This window comes from Urocampus carinirostris, chromosome 15, assembly GCF_059441175.1.
Source record: "Urocampus carinirostris isolate Australia breed hairy pipefish chromosome 15, RoL_Ucar_1.0, whole genome shotgun sequence".
Lineage (NCBI taxonomy): Eukaryota > Metazoa > Chordata > Actinopteri > Syngnathiformes > Syngnathidae > Urocampus > Urocampus carinirostris.
In genome coordinates this window covers 16,065,679-16,085,016 of record NC_142363.1, presented here as the reverse complement: position 1 = coordinate 16,085,016, position 19,338 = coordinate 16,065,679, and the positions used below count along the sequence as shown (strand labels likewise).

Below are 19,338 nucleotides of genomic sequence, written 5' to 3'. Positions count from 1 at the left end.
CTCTCAAAAACCTTGCAAAATGGAACGTGAAAGCATGCATTTTATCACTCCGACTTCCTGATGCAAGCTTGCACGAGCAACACGTCCCGACGATCAATTTTGAGCAAGGGGTTGTGTCCTGAAACCTGACCCGAGGATGCACGAAAGAATAACTACGAGGGCGTTATCAAAAAGATCCCTAATAACTCACAAAAAATCTAAAATATATTTAACGTCACTCAAATTAATATAGCAATCATTTTTTTAACAATGAAATTGGAAAAAGTCGGTCACTGATAGTAGAGAAAAAACTGTATTTATGCTCTCAATGAATGGACTTCCCAATTTAACCCGATGCTGCTATCTAGCGTTAAATCGACAACCTACAAGTAAAAAAAAAGCCCGCCGGCTACTGGTACGAGCGAAATCATTTTTTTTATTGACCAAAAGACACCAGAAACCCTGACTTGCATTTATAACAAACTAATATTTTTATCAAGCAACGTTTGATTCCCATTTTTCCCAATTTACACTGATCTAGATGCTTCACTCCAGTGGCATGCGATGAGGTTCATGACTGGTGAGGTACAGATCGTTTACAAATAAATGAACCAACATCTTATTCATAATTTCAATGACATAACAAGAAAGCAATATATAAAATGTAGCATAGAAAAAACATTGATTGTTTTACCTTAACTTACAAATAAACTATATGTGTCACAGTTGCCCATTGCCCTCAACTGTGCCCGCTCGTTTGGCGCCAGCTTCTGCTCGTTGCCTGATTGGCTCCCCTGCTATTTAAACTCAGTACTCCACTCACTCCTTGTCAGTCCGTCAGCGAACCTCTGCACTTGCAATGCAAGCATTTCGTTCCAATCCGGTATCCTGCTCGTGTATCCAGTATCTGGTATCAATCCCGTCTTTCCCGTCCCGTCCTGTTCGGTATCTTGATCGTGCATCCTGTATCCGGTATCGATCCCGTCCGTCCTGTCCTGTCCGGTATCTTTCTCGTGTATCCGGTATCGGTCTTGTCCTGCTCGTGTATCCTGCATCCGGTATTGGTCTCGTAGAGTATCTTGCAAGCGCATCCTGTATTCGGTATCGATCCCGTCTGTCCCGTCCTGTCCGGTATCTTGCTCGTGTATCCTGTATCCGGTATTGATCCCGTCTGTTCGTTATTCTGCTCATGTATTCGGTATCCGATATCGATCCTGTCCTGTCCAGTATCTTGCTCGTGCATCCTGTATCCGGTATCTATCCCGTCTGTCCCGTCCTGTATCTTGCTCGTGTATCCTGTATCTGGTATCGATCCCGTCTGTCCTGTCGGGTTTAGATCTCGTCTGCCTTTGGCTTCCTGTTTTCCCGCACCTGACTTCTGTGTCTCACTTCTTCTGCCCAGCGATCACTGGCGTTTGTGTTCCTGTGCATGACTGCCCCGTTTCCGTAAAATAAAGTTTGGTGTGAAAACGTTAAGCGTTTGGGTCCACCGTTCGGGTGCTTCTCCTTTTGAATAAAATCACCAATAGATAGATAGGTGTTTCTTCTTCATGACAAAAAGCTCAATCAATGAAAAAAAAATAAACAATGACTTGATTTGCTATTAGCTTAATACTAAACATAACTCTGTTGTCTGTGGTTGAGCTGTGTGGTAAATCAGAATCCTTTGTCTCACTATTGCCCTCTGATCAGAGGCAAGGCAATTGTGTACCTCACTCTACATCTGCAGAGGCTCATCACCAATGTTCACCCTAAGCTGCATGTGTGCGCAATTGCGCACCGTCCAAAGCTTTTCCACGCAAAAGAAAATCTAGCCAGCTCACAAAAACCAGGGCTCATAATTGCTAATTAAGAAGCGAATTAAGTAAAAGTTACAGTGCATGAAGGTAAAAATACGCCGGTTCCCCTGACTTTGCTGTCTAAATGCGGTATTTTGAAGTCAAGGTCGAAGCAGAACGAAGTTGAGTAAAGTAAGTAGAGTTTTTCAAGAACCGGCTTCTTCGGGTTGACTCACTACAAAGAACCGGCTCTTTAGGGTCCCAAACGGCTCTTCAGGTTATTTTTACTTCTGTAATCCCTACATGACCAAATATTATGTAAAATTATGCAAGAAGGGGGAAAATAGAGCAGAAAAGAAAAAAAATACCAAAATGAAAAAGTAGTGAAAAGCTGAGAAAAGAAGAAACAAAAGGAGAGAAAAAGAGAAAAAGGAGCAGGAAAAAAAATCTGACAAAAGCCAGAAGGAAAAAAAAGACACAAATAAAGGAAAACAGTTAATAGAGAACAAAAAAGCAAGAAAAAAGTAATTGTTGGGAAAAAATAAACACAATGAGATTCTTTTAAAAAGGAATTTTAAAAAATTAGAAAAAAACAGGGAAAAACAAGAAAAGGTTTGTGTTGCATTCAAATAATTTCCAATTATATCAAGCCAATATTGTTGCCAACCTTGTACTTCCACTAAAAAAAATTAATCAAATACAGTTCTGTATCGTGCCACCGACTAAATAAGCCCCCAAAAATGTTAGTATCATGCGACAAAAGATACCAAGAAAAAAAAGAAATGGAAATCTTGTGAAATAATTGTAAAAACAAATGACGTTTGTAGGCCCTACAACTTTTGCAATCGTACATTAGTCAATTCATTCAAAAGTGAAAAATAATTCTGCATTGCCGGAAACTCAGCAAAATGTAACTTGATGTCAAGTTTTGGCCATTTTGATAATGATTTAGTTGCCACACTTGGGATTGCTGTTGCTCACTGTTGTTTCAAGCGTTGCTCACCGACTTTGTGTGAACGCTCAGACCCGAGGAAAATTAGAGGGAACAATGGTCATCACAGTAATATTTTACATACTCAATGTATGAATAATATTCACACTATAATGTGAAATGTAATCTTCGATATATTGACCACCGACGCTACAAGTAATACAAAATAAAATCATTTTATCATAATATAACTGAATTTCAGTTTTAAATAAATACCTTTAAGTTCAAACATAATATTTTTTCCTGAATAATGCATTATTATTATTATTATTATTATTATTAATGAGCATACCATCATGAGTAGTGATACCTTATCAAAAAAATTAGATAAAAAAAGCAAGCGCCCATCAGCAGCGATACCGACACCTAGTATTGGTACTCACACTCCCTAAAAATACCATGCTAATAGCAGATTGCTTTATGACATTCAGTTCATTTATTTTATGAAATTATGATTAGTTCCTCGTGGTTGCACGTAGGTTCTTGTATTTTTAAAAATATTTATTCTATTAGATAGTATACATTCTAATTTACCTACCAGGCAGCTGACCTGAGCATTTTTCCTTGACGGTATACTACCTAATATATCTAGTTTCTGATTGTAAACAGCCACTGGGTCATAAAATAAGGCTGGTATCGACACTTGACGAACCCTAGTTAATGGTGCGCACAAACTTTAGCATTTATAACATCTAGGCTTACAATTGAAACCGTGTTTTTGATGCAACCGGTGTTTTCAGCGAGAGAAAGTAGACTCAGTATGTTCACAATAGCTAATGTATCTTCATCGCTTAATTTAGAATGAGCTCATTAGAAAAAAGCACTTCTGGCAACACCATCCTGACACATTCGGCACATTCTGGGATTGTAGATGACAAAGGTAAATGCATTCAATTGTATCTCATCATCACACTATTTTTATTCAGGTTGTAATGTTGTATAACATTGTAATTGGGAATTATGGAAAATAGTTCAGCCAAAACAATGTAAAATGTAATGCCTTTTCCTGTGTCATCTCGAGCCCTAAGGGTCTAGTAATAACATAGTGGATTTGGGATTATTATCATGATTACGGTACTGTTATTATTGATAATTGTTTTTATTTATTTATTTTCAGTCTATCATTTCAAGATAACCGGTAGCTGCTTTAAAAATAATAATACACTTATAAAATGTAACACTAAAAAGGTAATGCTTTCTGCATTCATCTAAATTAATACATTACCATATTTTGTATTATTTTAAACTTATGTAGCAGGCACTTTCTGGAGGACCGATGGCTATCTATCTTGTTTTACATTAACATGTTCTAAATAAAATGTTTATGCTGTCATGATTACTCATGTGACTCAGCTTTGCCCGCTCATTTGGCGCCAACTGCCGCGGGTTCTGATTGGCTGCGTATCAGTATTTGAACCAAGTCCTGTCTGTCGGCTTTTGTCAGTCTGTCTGCAAACCTCAGTGAACACTAGGCAAGCCTTTTTCGACCCTGACTCCCACCTGTCAGGTTTTTTGCTCCCGTCTGTCTCCGGCTTCGACCCGTTTTGATCCTGACGTCTGCTCTCCCGTCCCGGCTTACGACTCCCTTACGACCCCAACCACACCTTGCTCTCCCAGTCCTGGCTACCGACCCGTTTTTTCCGTCCCTGAACGCTTGCGTTCGGAGCACCATCCAAGTACAAGAGCGACTTTCTCCCTGCGTCCAGCGAACACCGGATCGTGGGCGCCTTTCTCTTTCTACCAATAAAACTTGTGAGAAACGTAACGCAATTGGGTCCTGTTTCCGTTCTGGTCCTGACATATACTTTAATAACATGAGCATTTTTTATCATTTAAAAACAACAGCGAACATTTTTTTCATCCATTCCTTTTTCAGCTGCTTGTCTTCATTAGGGTTGTGTGGGCTCTGGAGGCCATCACAAAATGTCTTCAGTCACCCAGGACTGGTTGTCAGAGCACACAGAGATAACCACTCACTCTTACCTGAGGACAATTTGGACCTGACAGTCTGCCACACATATATTTGGTGATGTGGAAGGTTAACTGAGTGCTGGGAGAAAACCCTAAGGCACGGGGGGGAACATCCAAACTCCACACAGCGAGGGCGGTAGGTGGGATTGAACCCACAACCTCCAAAGTGTGAATTCTGTAACCGCATCAATGTAATCTAATGAAGCAATTTTCAATCAGTGTGCTGAGACACTCCAGTGCCCTGAGACCTTGTCTAATGTGCCGCAGGAAATTTCATCTTTGCAAAAAGCATCCCGTTTATTTTGCTTTCTTCCAGTGATGAACAGAGTACCCGAAACATTCATCCATATTAGTAGTGGGCAGCATATTACAATATATATTTTTTGATATACTAATAACTCACGACATAGTACAGTGAAATGTATATTTTAGAACTTATTCCATAATGGTGCTTATTGCACAGAAAAATTGAAAAAAAAAATGCGCATCATTTTGCCATATTTAATTTTTTTTTCATTATTGTACAAGAAAAAAAATCCCGAAAAAGTTCAGATGGATTCAAAATGGGTTTGCGCCACTGGCAGACTTGCTGATTTTAAGTATAATTATGTTATTTTTCTTCAAAAACAAGAAACAAATGTAGTAGGACTTAAAAGACAGGTAATATCCATCAATCCATTATCTGCCCCGCTTATTCTCAGTAGGATCGCGGGGGTGCTGGAGCCCATCCCAGCCGTCTTGGGGCAGTGGTCAGGAGACACCCTGAACTGGTTGCCAGCCAGTCGCAGGGCACAGAGAGACAGACAACCCACTCCGATTCACACCTAGGGACAATTTGGACCGGCCAATCAACCTGACATGCATTATTTTGTACTACACTTAGTTGCACTGCTGTTATATTGCACAACTTTGAGTTTTTCCTTGCCCTCATGTAGGTTTTGGATCAGGGGATGGTGTAATAATAGTCTGTGGTTTGCAAAAATCTGTGGTCTTTGCAGCCTTTTGAGACTCCTTGGGATGAAGGGCTGTACAAATAAACATGACTTGACTTAACAGTATTCTTTTGTTAAAATGGGAATTGTTGCACCATTGTTATAACTTAGGCCAGTGATTTTCAACCACTGTGCCGCGACACTAGTGTGTCGTGAAAGATCGTCAGGTATGCCGAGAGAAATTATCCAATGTCACTTTTTAAAATTTAAAATTTTATAAAACATGTATCAACCATTTTCTGCAAACATGTCATTGTCAAGTGTCTGTGCTGTAAAAACTGGGGTATTATAAGTTACATTGTAAGTAAACATACTGTTTAGTGTCATTTTATAACATTTTTGGTTAGTGAAGTGCCGCAAAATCTTTCCAATGTAAAAAACATGCCGTGGCTCAAAAAAGGTTGAAAAACAATGACTTGGGCAATTCTCTATAGACAAACATGGCGGCTACAACTACCCACTTAAATTGGCAATTAGGTATGATTGGGATGGTGTTCTTTTGAGCTATAGCTGAAAGACGAGTTTTACAATATACGAGCACAGTTCCAAATGTATTTCTTACACTTCAGTGGGTAATATTTGACCAGTAGATGGCACTGTATTGGTTAATGGAAACGGAAACTAGTGCCACAGAGCAGTGTAGCAGCAAGTTGCCGGACAAACATGGGGGTTTCACTATGTAAAAGAAACACAAAGTTTTCGATCTATGATCATGAAAATTAACATTGTTAAAATAGTTTAGATATTTTCGCCTGATATTCGTATTATTTTTTTAAATGAATGAAAGTTTCTTGTTCCACTAGGAAACACTAAATATTAAACACTGTCCCTTTAAAGTCTTTATTACATGTTTAACCTGGGGTGTCATATCTCATCTAATGTTTCACGACGTTGATGTCAATGACAATAAAGACCATTCCAATTCAAAAATAGAAAACTTGAACCTAAAAGTATTACCGGACAGTGCACGGTTTCTCCAAAAAAAAGAGAGAAAAAGGTTAGGGAACACTGATTCAATGAAATTATCGTACCTCAAAATATCCTATAGATGTCACTGTTTAGCTTACGAGGTTTTTAGTGGCCAAAGAGAAATAAAATAGAAGAAAACAATCAGTGGTTTGGGAAAGCGTGTAATTTGCTAAAAATGAAGTTGAATAAAAAAGACATAAAAGCGGAGCACATCACTGATTGCTGTTGATAACTCTCTTGGCTGACCAGCGAGCTACAGCCGCACTGGCTCAAAATATTAAAAACATAGCGCATTGAAAACAAGCCAATCACATTACAGTTGGATATTGCTGATTCTTCCCATTGGCTGGAAGTCTTGTCAATCTTACTAGGAGCTCAGTAGATCCGCGGCGAGTCGTGGCTGGCTGCAACACAGACATGACCGAAAAAAAATGTATCTTGCAAGTGAAAAATCGGGTAAGTAAATATCCATTTTGTTATAAAGAGATGTCGTCACTGACTGCAAGTATCCTTCCACGCTGCGCACTTTGCTTTTCCATTGCATCCTGGGACAACTGAACGAATGAAGATGCTGCAAATCTGATAGGACATCTAACAGTGTTGTATCTGCATTTTTTGGGTAAATATTGCGCAATTGTTCTGAATTTCCTCAGGTGTTTTGTAAGCAGCTCAAGAAATGATGGGCACGTGATGCTAACCTTGCAAAGCGATTCCCTTTATTATTGCAAGGTGACATCAACTGCATGGGATTATGATGTCAACACTACAGAGGATTTTTTTAAAGTGTTAAAAGTTGACTATTGCTGATGGAAAATAATACAGAGAAACGATGCCTGTTTTTTTTTCTGGACAACGTCGAATATTTTGTAGATTGGGAGTGGTGAAAAAAACCAGAAACAAAGATAAGAGATTTAGAAGAAAGCCGATTGCCGGTGAATAAGCCCACAAGGGAACTGTATGAAGTTGAGACGGAGGAAGTCGGGGAGGGAAAAAACCTGACCCTTAGTGGGCAAGGAAGTAAGAGACCCCTTGATAGGTCCTCTGGCTCACCCCCTAACCCAGAAAAAAGGGGAAGACCTGGAACCACAGACAGAGAGTCAGAGGGTCCCAGAGTTTTCCCCGGTGAGTCTCAAAATGAGGTACTACTCTTAAGTGATGTGTCTGACACAGGTGACACCCTCGATGATCTCGACGATCACCAAAGAATGGACTCAGATCCCCCAGTTTTGTCTAACTAGTTTAAATACTTTTACAACAATTATGAACATTACATTCTCTACTATCAATGTAAGAAGTGTGAGATCAAAGGTTAAGGCTCACAGTGTTTTATCGTTCTTAAAAACTATCAGAACGGATGTGTTTTTACTACAGGAATGCTGCATCCCCTTTCTAAAAAATTATAAACAGTGGGAAGAGATTTGGCCATATCCGTCATTATGGAGTGGCTCGAATGAAAACCGTAACGATGGGGTAGCCATTTTAATAAACAACCCTCAACTCATCATAAAGGGGAGTACTGTGATGAGAGACGGACGCGCAATCTTAGCAAGACTTTCTTATATAGGGAATGATTTTAACCTCATTAACATATACGGCCATGCCGACAGACAACTCAGGTACGAACTTTTAGAGGACATCCAGTCGTATATGCTAGGCCATCAACCACTAATCGTGGGAGGAGATTTTAATTGCATCTTAAGTAGGAAGGATAGAAAGAGGAATGATGAGGAGTTTAAAGTAGATAAAACATCAACTTTATTACAAGACATGTGCCGGACATTTAAACTGGTGGACTGTTTCAAATCCATACATCCAGGAGAGGAGGGCTTCACCTGGTTCAGTAGTGACAATGCCAGAGCCTCTCGAATAGACTACATATTTACGAGGGGTTTAGCACAGAGTGATGCAAGATTAATTCCAGTTTTTTTTTCGGATCACTTGCTACTGTCCTGCTCTTTCTCATTTCCTTCAGGTATGACTGTTGGGAAGGGTTTGTGGAAGTTAAACTGCTCCCTGCTGGAGGATGAGGCTCTAGCCGCACAATACAGGGAGCTGTACAAAGACTGGCAGACCCTTCAAGACTCGTATGATTCACGAGCACAATGGTGGGAAATGACAAAGAAACGAACACAGACCTTTTTTAAAAATGCAGGGAAAAACAAGAAACTCAAAGAGATGAAACGCATGTCGGGACTACAAAGAAGACTCCAACGCTATTTCATCCTAACAGAAAAGGGGATGGACTTTAATGATGAAATCAAAGAGACCAAACAAGAACTAAACGCTTTGGCGGAAATAAAGAGCAAAGGCATCATAATAAGAAGCAGAGAAAGAGAAATAGAAGAAGGGGAAAAATGTACACGCTACTTTTTAAAAAAAATTATGGGCAAAAATGAGGGGATTTTTAAACTTCAAAACGAAAACGGGCAAATAACAAAGGAAAGTAGTGAAATAACCAGATTGGTCGAAGACTACTACAAAAAATTATTTGAAAAGAAAGAAACATATGAGAATGAAATGGGGCATGTATTAGATCATATTTCAAGATCAGTGCGTCAAGACCCCTTTTTAACATCGGACTTTACCCAAGACCAACTGAATGATTGCATAAAGACTATGAAAAAAGGCAAATCACCCGGGGAGGACGGACTCAACCTCGAATTTTACCGGACTTTTTGGGATATTTTAGCACCAGATCTGTTAACTGTTTTTAACGAATTTTCCAGTCGAGACCATATGCCGGACAGTTTCAGAATCGGGATAGTTACTCTATTGCACAAAAAAGGAGACAAAATTGACTTAAAAAACTGGCGACCCATAACGCTTTTAAACGTGGACTGTAAAATTTTCAGCAAGCTTCTAGCAACACGAATGTCTGTTGTCTTGGGAGACTTGGTTGATCCAGACCAAACCTGTGCCATTGTGGGAAGGAAGATCAGCGACAGTCTCATGCTGATCCGTGACACCATTTGTTATGCAAGAGACAGAAACATGCGACTAGCGGTCCTAAACCTAGACTTTGAAAAAGCCTTTGATCGAGTCTCGCACCAATACCTCTTCAGGGTATTGCAAAAATGTGGTTTCCCCCAAAAATACATCAATTGGGTAGGACTGCTATACCGAGACATCTACAGCAAATTCATGATTAACGGGAATTTATCGGAAGCAATCGAGATCAACTGCGGTGTACGTCAAGGTTGCCCTATGTCTCCCCTTCTCTATGTTCTTTGCATTGAACCTTTGGCACAAATGTTAAGAAAAGATAGATTTGTCGAAGGCATCAATATCCCAGGAAGTGGGGGACAAATTACCAAGTGTGTTTTGTACATGGATGATTTTAATATTTTGTGTACTGACCGCGCATCTGTTGAAAGAGCCCTTGACTTGACTGACCTGTTTGGGAGGGCGTCTGGCTCAAGGCTAAATAGAGAAAAATCGCAAGTGAAGTTTTATGGAATGTGGAAAGAGACAGAAAAGGCAGGACTCCCGCTGACGGTGTTAAAGACAGACCAGAAAATCCTAGGGGTAAAATTCAATGCGGATGGAGGAGGCGAGACCAACTGGGATGACGTGACAAGGAAAGTTAAGCAAAAACTTGTTTTTTGGTCACTAAGAAAACTGACAATAGAGGGGAAGGTCCTAATCATCAAAGCGATCATCCTCCCAATGCTTTTGTCAATCAGTTTAATTTTTATGCCTAAAAGAAACGTGCTGTTACAAATGGACCGAGCCATCTTTCGCTTTGTCTGGGGCTCAAAGTGGGAAAGGATAAAAAGAGATACAATGAAAAAGAAAAAGGAAAAAGGGGGGAAAGGAGTGCCTGACCTCCAGCTTTTCCTGGGAAGCAAATATGTCTCTCTCCACTTCCAAAACGCTGTGGGCCCACCCAACAACCCGAAAAGTCAAGCAATGACCCGTTTTTGGATGGGCTCATATTTGCGGAAGCTAAAGCTTGTACCAAACAATCGTTTGATTCCAGTTTCGTTTAACTTGCCACCAACACATCTCTTTATTCGGGCTTTTTTGAAGAAGTTTGATTTGGAAACACAAGAATGTCACACTTTACAAAACCACAGGGCCCTTATTTCTATTGTGCAAGAGCGAGCTACAGTAAGCCCTGTGCGGGGGCTTGCGTTTGGCGATTCCACAACGGTTTGGAGCAACGTCAATCATCCTGCCCTCCCAAACAGACTACGAGACTTGTCATGGATGGTGGCTCATGAAGTTCTCCCAGTCAGAGCTGTAATGCACCACCGAGGAATGTCAGCGACTTCGACGTGCCCTCGACCTGGCTGTGGCGCCCAGGAGTCGGTGAGGCACCTTTTTTGTGAGTGCAGCGCTGCCAAGGTCTTGTGGACAATGGCCGAACAACTAGGAAAGTTCCCGGACTTGCCAGCAGGAGAGGTCCCTGATGCACAGTACGTGCTTTACGGGGTGAGTCGGTCGAGGAGGCATCGGAACGACTTTGCCAGGGACTGGCTCACTCTCGCCGCCATCAAGGACGCCATCTGGACCTCCAGAAACCTGCTGGTATGGAGGTGCAGGCAGATCCCCCCCGTGGCTGTGCTCCAAATGGCTGCAGATACCATACAATCTGCGAGCGGCGGGCCTAGGACGCAGCCATAAAGAAGACTCGTCTGTACCCACCCGGAGGGGGGAGCCGGAGCTACGCTGTGGGAGTCCCGGCAGCAACGGCCTGGGTTGTGGAACCCAGAAGGGAGAGGACCCACGCAGAAGGGAAAGGACCCACACAGAGGACTGGAAGAATGCTGCTTGGGAGGGTGGGATGGCAGAGCTATGCCCTTGCACAATAGTATTGCCTTTTACACGCTGGTTAACTACTGTTAAAAGAAAATAACTCTGAAATTGTTTAATTGATGTTGGAAATGTCAGGAAAAAATGTTAAAACGTCATATCGTCACGTCATATTGTCAAATATAAAAAAATTGTGAATATGCTTGATGGCTGTGTTTTGCTGCTGTTGGTGTCAGTGGATTTGTTCAGACCGAGAACAATCGACTTTGGCCTGGACGGATCTATTGACACTAACAAAGATGTTATATAATGAAATTGTGAATATGTTTGATTTTCGAGAAGGTTTGTTCAAACCTCACTTTGTGTTTGCTGTTAAAAACGTAATATTGGAATATAATATTGTGAATGTGCTTAATTGCTGTTGAGATTGTCATGATTGTTTTCTGTTTTTAGTGTCAATAAATTTGTTCAAACCAAAAAAGATCTTAAATTACTAACTGCATGTGCTATTTTGTTATGTTTCAGTATTGTTGTGTTAAAATGACATACAGTATGCAGAACTTTAACATTTGAATAATTTAGTGAACAAGATTGATTTAGCTAAGGAATGTGTTATTTTATCCCCGTTAAATAACATATTAGGGCTAGGCCAGCCATGTCCAAAGTTCAGCCCGGGGGCCAGTTACAGCCCATTGTCAAATTTTTACTGGCCCGCAGCCTCTGTCATTAAATTATTAATTTGTGGTCAGTAATGTTGACCACAGTATAGAATAAATTAGTACAAAAAACATTTTACCATATGATGGCAGCAGCCCTTTGTCCACCTTGCCTTTGGCTTTCCATGAGAATTTTAGCCCACCCCATTTCCCACATGGCTACTATGAAAAAGGAAAATCGAATATGATTGTGAGTGGAAATTGGAGTATTTTTTTGAAGAAATTCAAAACAAATGCGTTGGCCTAATCGACTGTGGCTTTTTAAAAAAATTATAATATTAAGAGGCACTGCCAGACCCAACATGCTGACTATAAAAAGCTAACGGGAAATGAATGCTGTGAAAAGATTAAGCAACTGGAAGGTGTTTCAGCAGCACAGCAGCACTTTTTCGCGAGACCGCGCAAGTCAAATAAAAATGCTACAAAGGCTCGCGAAGCTCATCGCCAAGCACTTCAAACCTTTCACGGGGGGTGAATTTGTTAAAGCCTGTTCAAAGAATGCCAGGCTGAATAGTCGGCCCTCACACATTTACAGGTTAGCAAATCTGGCCCGCTTTCTGATAAGTTTGGACACCCCTTGGCTAGGCTATTAATTAAATAAATGTATTTGTCATTTTGAAAACATTTATAATCGACAGTTTGAATAATTGTAAAATCAAGGTTATGATGTTAAGAGTTTAATTTAAGTAACTCAAAATTGGTTCTTAAACAATAGTAACTTTATGGTAACATTTAGCATTTAAGCTTGTTAAATACAAAATATTCAGTCGCTCTTATTTTACTATGAGTGTTAGGTTTGCGTTAAAAAGATTTACAGTCTGTGATTACTGTCATGTGAATAGAAAACGTGTCTCCATTTTTGCCCATTTTTACTCTATAGCCTTTATGGAATTTTTAGAAGCTAAAGTAAATGTCGATCTAAATTAGTCAAATAATTTTAAGTTAGACACCTGTTTTTACTCTCTACAATTGGAGGGTTTACAATGTAAGCATTTAGTTTAAGGGACAGTCTATATTATCTGGCCTAAATGTCGCTGCATTATGTCTTGCAAATGAAAACGAGTGCTAAAATGCACGAGAAAGTATCCAAACTACCTGGAGTCTGAGTGACCAAACAACACCATTTTGTTTTCATTTTTTGCCCAGCCTTTCAAAAGTTCTTGGTTTTTGCGGGTACACTTAGCAGACAATTATATCAGCTTTCTTTAGGTGAGGCTCATTGTATTTTTAATAAATGCAAATTGCTCAACCTAAAAATGTTTTTAAAAATGCATTTTTTTATGATAGTTCATATATTTTTGCCCATCGTTTTGATCAATAAATAAAGAACACACACTGTATTTTCACAGGGTTTTTCAATAAAGTTTTAATCTAAGAAAGTCTTTTAGGATAATAGTTATTTGTTTCAATTCGTCCTAAAACGTTATTTTCTGGACTGACTGGTAAAATAGATATTTCATCTTTTGAGTATTCTGCTGGGCTTTATAACAATAATAGTTTGTACTTAGCTGTCCAGTCATATGGAGTAAAATGCATTGCTGTGTTCCCCTTAACAGCTTCTAGGTGGGCCATAAGATGAGTAGTCAAACCCACCTGAGCTTGGACTGTCTCTCGCCACAACTCTGTTGATCAACATGTGTCCCGCCATGGAGGGAAGACACACCGTCTTGCTTTTGCACGTGCCCATCTGTGAGATCAGCAACATCAGCCCGTATCTCCCCAAGTGTCCCGTCCCAAACTTCAAGTACAAGACCCGCACCCCTCCTTCATTCAGGACTAGTAATGACTATGACTGCTGGAAGGAGTGTCCATCTGCGTCAAAACAAAGAGGCCAGTCTACCAACTACCAGCGGGTGAAGACAACTGCTTTTTCGGAGCTTCGCTCACTGGCAGCGGAGCACCGTCGAGCGTTGGCACGTCTCTTATCGCTCTGCAGGGAGTGTGCCGCCAAAGTTGAGATGGGAAACCAAGAGGGGAAAAAACAGGATTACAGCGAGGGGCCTGAGGTCCTCCCAGGAGGTGACTTAAGTTCTCTTGAGCAAACGGCAACAAAGAGCAAGATGAAGATGAAGGGAAGTGCGAAATATTCCCCGCTCAGTCAAATGAAAATGTCGATTTCAAACGGGACTCCATCCTTTGATCTTCCTGTTAGGAGTAATTTAAAAACAGTCTCTACAATACAGGACATTCCAAATATGTCCATTAACAAGTCTCCGAGTTCTTTTGTTCCCCTCCATATCACTCAGGAGGGTTTGGACTTTATAGAGGACTACCGGGCTTTTGGCTCAGACGTGGATTTCTGCAACGACTTCTCTGAATACGAAAGTGAGCAGGGTTTTGAATCTGCCTCTTGTAGACTGATGGAAGGCCTGACCCGAAGGGAAAGCGGGAGTGACTTTCACCGTGTGAAGACTTTTCCAAACTCTAACAGCAGCATGGAAAGGGATGCCCGGTTGGTCCTTGAAATGAAGAATTTGGAAAGGAAAGTGCAACATGTCTCTCGTACAAGCCCAAATGGGTCCGGCGCTTCTGATTCTTACCCACAAACCAGCAAGTACACAATGTGGAGAGAATGGAGCAGAGACACTCAAATTAAGACTAAGAAAGAAAATATGGGTCACAAACTAGCTGAGGGGCTAAGTTTACCTCTTGTGCATTGCCATGAACTATCACCTTCAACTAAACATCATCCGAAGAGCCCATCTTCGCCGTCTCTTGCCCTGTCACCGAGCACTAGGCTCAACCATCGCTTTGCGTTGCTCTCCAATGAATACATGGGTGAACACAGGATCTTTGCCGAGGTCACCGACAAAAATGGCAACAGGCGGGCTGTCGGGCACCTTGATTTGGACCTCAGCAGACGGCCGAGCAATTCGGGAAAGTGGAATTCTTCTGGCAACTCCACAACCACAGGTGAGCATTTCAAATTCTCTCTATCAGTGAAAATCAGTGTAAGTACCAAAATATATGTCTGATTATTTTAACGACTCCACTCCGGTCCATGAGGCCCCATTCATGTCATGTATTTTTTAAATGTTTCTTTTCTCCATCATACTTCATTCAAATGGTCAGTTTTTCAGCAAGTACTAGAAAAGCCAGCAATTAAAACTGATCATATGAACCGGACGAATTAGATATACATCCCAAACATGTGGGATACGGGCCCTCCAAACAGGAGGTGCTAATTCCTATTCAATGAGTATCCATCCTCCAGAACATTGTATTCAAATGATCGTTCAGCAAGCTTAGCAGAAGTTGGATAATTAACTAAAACCTTTGAATAGAGAATGTTTGTGGGCTAAAATACACCTAAAACATACAGAAAAGAAGCCCCCGAGAACTGCAGTTGATAATCCCTGTTTTTAATATTTCCCTCCAACACTGATGCAAATCATCAGCCCAAACTCTGCAGAAGCCAGACAATGAACTTGATCATTTTAATACTATGTCAAAGGACAAATTAGATATATTTTTCATGCAGTACAATAATTTGTTGCCCCTGTTCGAAATATAGCATATCTGTTCTCATACAGACATGATTTCCATGACCATCTTATCAGCAAGCTGAGAATTGAAATGTTCAATTGAATCAGGTATTTTGGAGGAGGAAACAATGTAAAACATATAGCACATGCGGCCTTAAAAACTTGAATTGGTGTCGACCCTTCTTTTATATTTTTCTCTCCATCAACACGACTTGATACACATGAGTTGCTCTGTAGAATCCTGGTACTAACGATCATTTGAATCAAGTGTGTTAAAGGAGGAAATTATTGACATCATGCTGAGCTGTGACTCCTGAGGATGAGAGTTTGTCACTTCCAGATTTAGATATTACCCTCCTCCAACAGATCTTATTGATTCAGTATAACTAACACATTAACAAGCTCTTGAGAATCCTGATAATCAACCGGAATGTTTGAATAAGGGATGTTCCAACATACCTTATCCAACTAATCCGCTTACAAGCAATTCTCTCAATCACTTTTACTACAATTTGCATTCACGTTGAAGTTAAAGTTATTGTCTCATTTGGTTCAGGGTTTGTAAGCAATGTGTGTTCTATTAATTTAATTGTTTTTTTGTGTGCTACAACAATGACTAGTGCCATCTGATACAAATCAAAAGCTGCCCAGCAGAGTCATACAAAGACCCACCGAGATCCGGGTATTATTCGGTAGATGATCCCTTTTTAACTCTAATCGCTGCAGCCAAGTCGGAGATTAGTGTCTCTGATCAAAGGCTCGAACTTGACGCAAACCTCGACCCGACCACAGTTCTCAGGAGCGCCGTGTTAACTGAAGCGCTACCAATTTGCTGCCAGAGGATTCTCAACTCAAAACCTAAAACCGGGCCGGTAGCATGTTAGATTATTATTGCAGTTGCATCAAGTTTAAATGTAAATAAGTTATGAATAAGTTAAATTCTATTTATTTCAGTCTTTGATTCGTATGTTTATTTATGTCAGGGTCTTTATCTTTACTCTCCTGACTTAATACCTCACATATTCATTGTCTGACGTGCAGCTTTCAAATCAGATTAGCAAGTGCGTTCCAACAAGGTCATATGAATCCAAACAGGACAAATGCTCCTTATATGTCCAAGCTGTCATACAACGTAATGGGTGCTTCCTTTCACCATTGGTAGGTCACGGAGAACAGGGGTCATCTCTTTTCAGGTTTGCAAATATTTGCAAGCTAGAAATGCCTCCTACTTAAATGTAACCATTGGAGCAACTTTCTATATAATGATCACAACTATGTTTATTGCTTTCTTAGGGTTTTTTGCTTTGATTTGAATATATTTAATGTATCCTTTAGTGCGATCAGTTAAATAATTTGCCTCCAGATGTAGCTAAAGCTTCACCATAAAGATTAGTTTTGAGATTTGTCTTATTTTGTCTGAAGGGCAAGAAACTCACTGCAAATTAACTTAATTTTAGATAATGTCATCACTTTGGGGCAGCGCGGCAGAGTAGTGTTTAGCGTGTCAGTTCTAAGGTCATGAGATCAAACCTTCCTGTGTGGAGTTTGCATGTTCTCCCCAAGCTTGCGTGGATTTCCCCCAGGTTTCCTCCAATATTCCAAAAACATGCATGACAGGTTAATTGGCCGGTCCCTAGGTGTGAATGAGCGAGTGAGTTGTCTGTCTCTGTGTGCCCTGCGACTGGCTGACAACCAGTTAAGGGTGTCCCTTGCCCACTGCCCGAAGATAACTGGGATGGGCTCCAGCACTCCCGCGACCCTACTGAGGATACGTGGTGTAGATATTGGATGGATGGATATTATCACTTTGAGTCCTTGGAATTATGGTATGAATGACTAATCCAGTAAGAGATGGAACCGAGGAGCCAGGCAGAGTCAAATAACACAAAATGATTATTAAGGCAAGTAATAAACAAGAAACAGAAAAAAAAACAAGGGACGCTGTGATTAAGTGCTATACAAATAAACATGACTTGACTTGGGAAAATCGACTGGTTAGAATTCACTGAGATACCTTTGTACAGAAAATTCCATTAATATTTTTCCTAAGAACCAACAGTATGATGTTTACTTTAAACCCATCACCTCTGAAGCTGTGTCTTGAGTTGAATCCGTCATGCTAGGAGGTTTCAGCATTTGCACCTTTCTCACGATAGGGTGACATTAGTTTTGAAATTAAGATTGTTTTTTAAGCCAATGGGCCAAGGGAATCTGTACGCAGAAATCTCCCCCAATTTACTGTTTATGTAAAATGTATTTAATCAATACATAGCCCTGAATGTTTTCAACTACAATCACAAATTTTTGGTATTGAGAATTTGTAGTAGTTTCATTGGAAATTGGTGATCTGATGTGATACCTGTGTTGGTCAGGGAACTGTCCATCAGGAGGAACAGTCATTCCCTTCATCCCAAAGGCCTGAGTTCTTTGAACTGGGGTGCTATGTGAATGTTCAGTTCTGTCTGTGGTAGCGGAAAAATAATAGAGAGAAAATGTGGTCCTGACAAAACGAATGCTTACGTTGTCCTATAATTCAGTGGGAAAAAAATGAGTCCTCGACCAACATAAAAAAGAAGAGAAATAAAAATTGAGTAGTCATTGTTGTGCTGAGCCTATTTGCCTTACACTCTGCTTTATATATACCTGTACAGTATATTTACCATTGGGTGAAGCGAGGTTAATCACATTGTCTTTCCGTAAATTGGTTAGCTGTCAATCCCAATAAAGGCCATACTCCTTCTTTATCTGCTTCCCATTTGCCACCATAATTACATTCAAGATGAAAAATGCCCTGTGGGAACTTCGGGTTATTCAAATTTTCTGCTTTTTACTTTTCAGCTCCTTTCCCCGAGCTTTCAATGTTCTTTAAGACGACAATGAGTCAGTCCCCTGCCGCAATTGTGCGGTTGCAAGACCAGCTCCATGATTTATAAAAAAGCTTTGCTTTTCTCATGATTTATACAAAAGTGTATGATTCTCCGTCCTAGCTAAAAGCGATGGAGGAGAGTGGAAGCTGACACATGTATTCAACATGCCATACGGCTTACTTGCGTGACTGGCTGATTATTTTATGGATTTATTTGACTAAATAGGGCAGCATTGGCAAAGCTGTATAAAGGGTTTAGATAAAATTGATAAAAGCTACATTAATCAGCCACCAACATGCTACTTCTATTTGGATTGTGGTTTTTGATTTAATTTTCTAAACCTGTACTTTGCACTAATAAGCCAGTATTAGATTGACAATAAAAAAATATTTTAATAAGGACATGCCAATGAGTGTTAATTCAAATCCGTTCAAAGTGTTACTTAATTTGCTTACTGTAGCAGAAGGTCAACAAACTATTGCCCGCGGACACCTCAAACCTGAGTAGCTCACTGGTGATGGGTCATTTTGATTTTCTGGGAAATTTGATTTCTAAATGGCATGAGAAATCATTGAAATAATCAGTGTCTTTAAAAGGGACATAGTCTATTATTTTGCGCTTCCTAGTGGTACAGAAAACCTTACATTGATATGAATAATAAGAAAAAATATAGAAACTATCATATACACATGCATTTAAAAAAACAAAGCCTTTGCATCAAGAAAATAGCATCTGATTCACATACTATGAGCCTCGACTAGAGAGAGCTGACATGATTGTCGGCCATCTTGCTGCTCCTAGAAACCAAAAACCAAAACTTTGAGTCTCCGTTGTT

The 19,338-nt window shown here is 40.2% G+C and overlaps 1 protein-coding gene and 1 long non-coding RNA gene across 2 annotated transcripts in view; one reads left to right on the top strand and one right to left on the bottom strand.

Annotated features, from left to right (window-relative positions):
* Window positions 1-6,825: 6,825 nt before the first annotated feature.
* On the bottom strand, window positions 6,826-7,368 carry LOC148351698 (uncharacterized). Its single transcript, XR_015852850.1, has 2 exons — window positions 7,181-7,368; window positions 6,826-7,084 (listed from the first exon to the last, which is right to left on the bottom strand). It is a non-coding gene; the product is annotated as an uncharacterized LOC148351698 (long non-coding RNA).
* The window catches only part of LOC148351697 (formin-like), a 78,133-nt gene continuing 65,853 nt past the window's right edge, over window positions 7,059-19,338 (top strand). Inside the window, exons 1-2 of the mRNA XM_088354198.1 lie at window positions 7,059-7,136; window positions 13,708-15,064. Coding sequence (XP_088210324.1) covers window positions 13,786-15,064 — 1,279 coding nt within the window. The 5' untranslated portion in view covers window positions 7,059-7,136; window positions 13,708-13,785. The remainder of the gene's footprint in view (window positions 7,137-13,707; window positions 15,065-19,338) is intronic.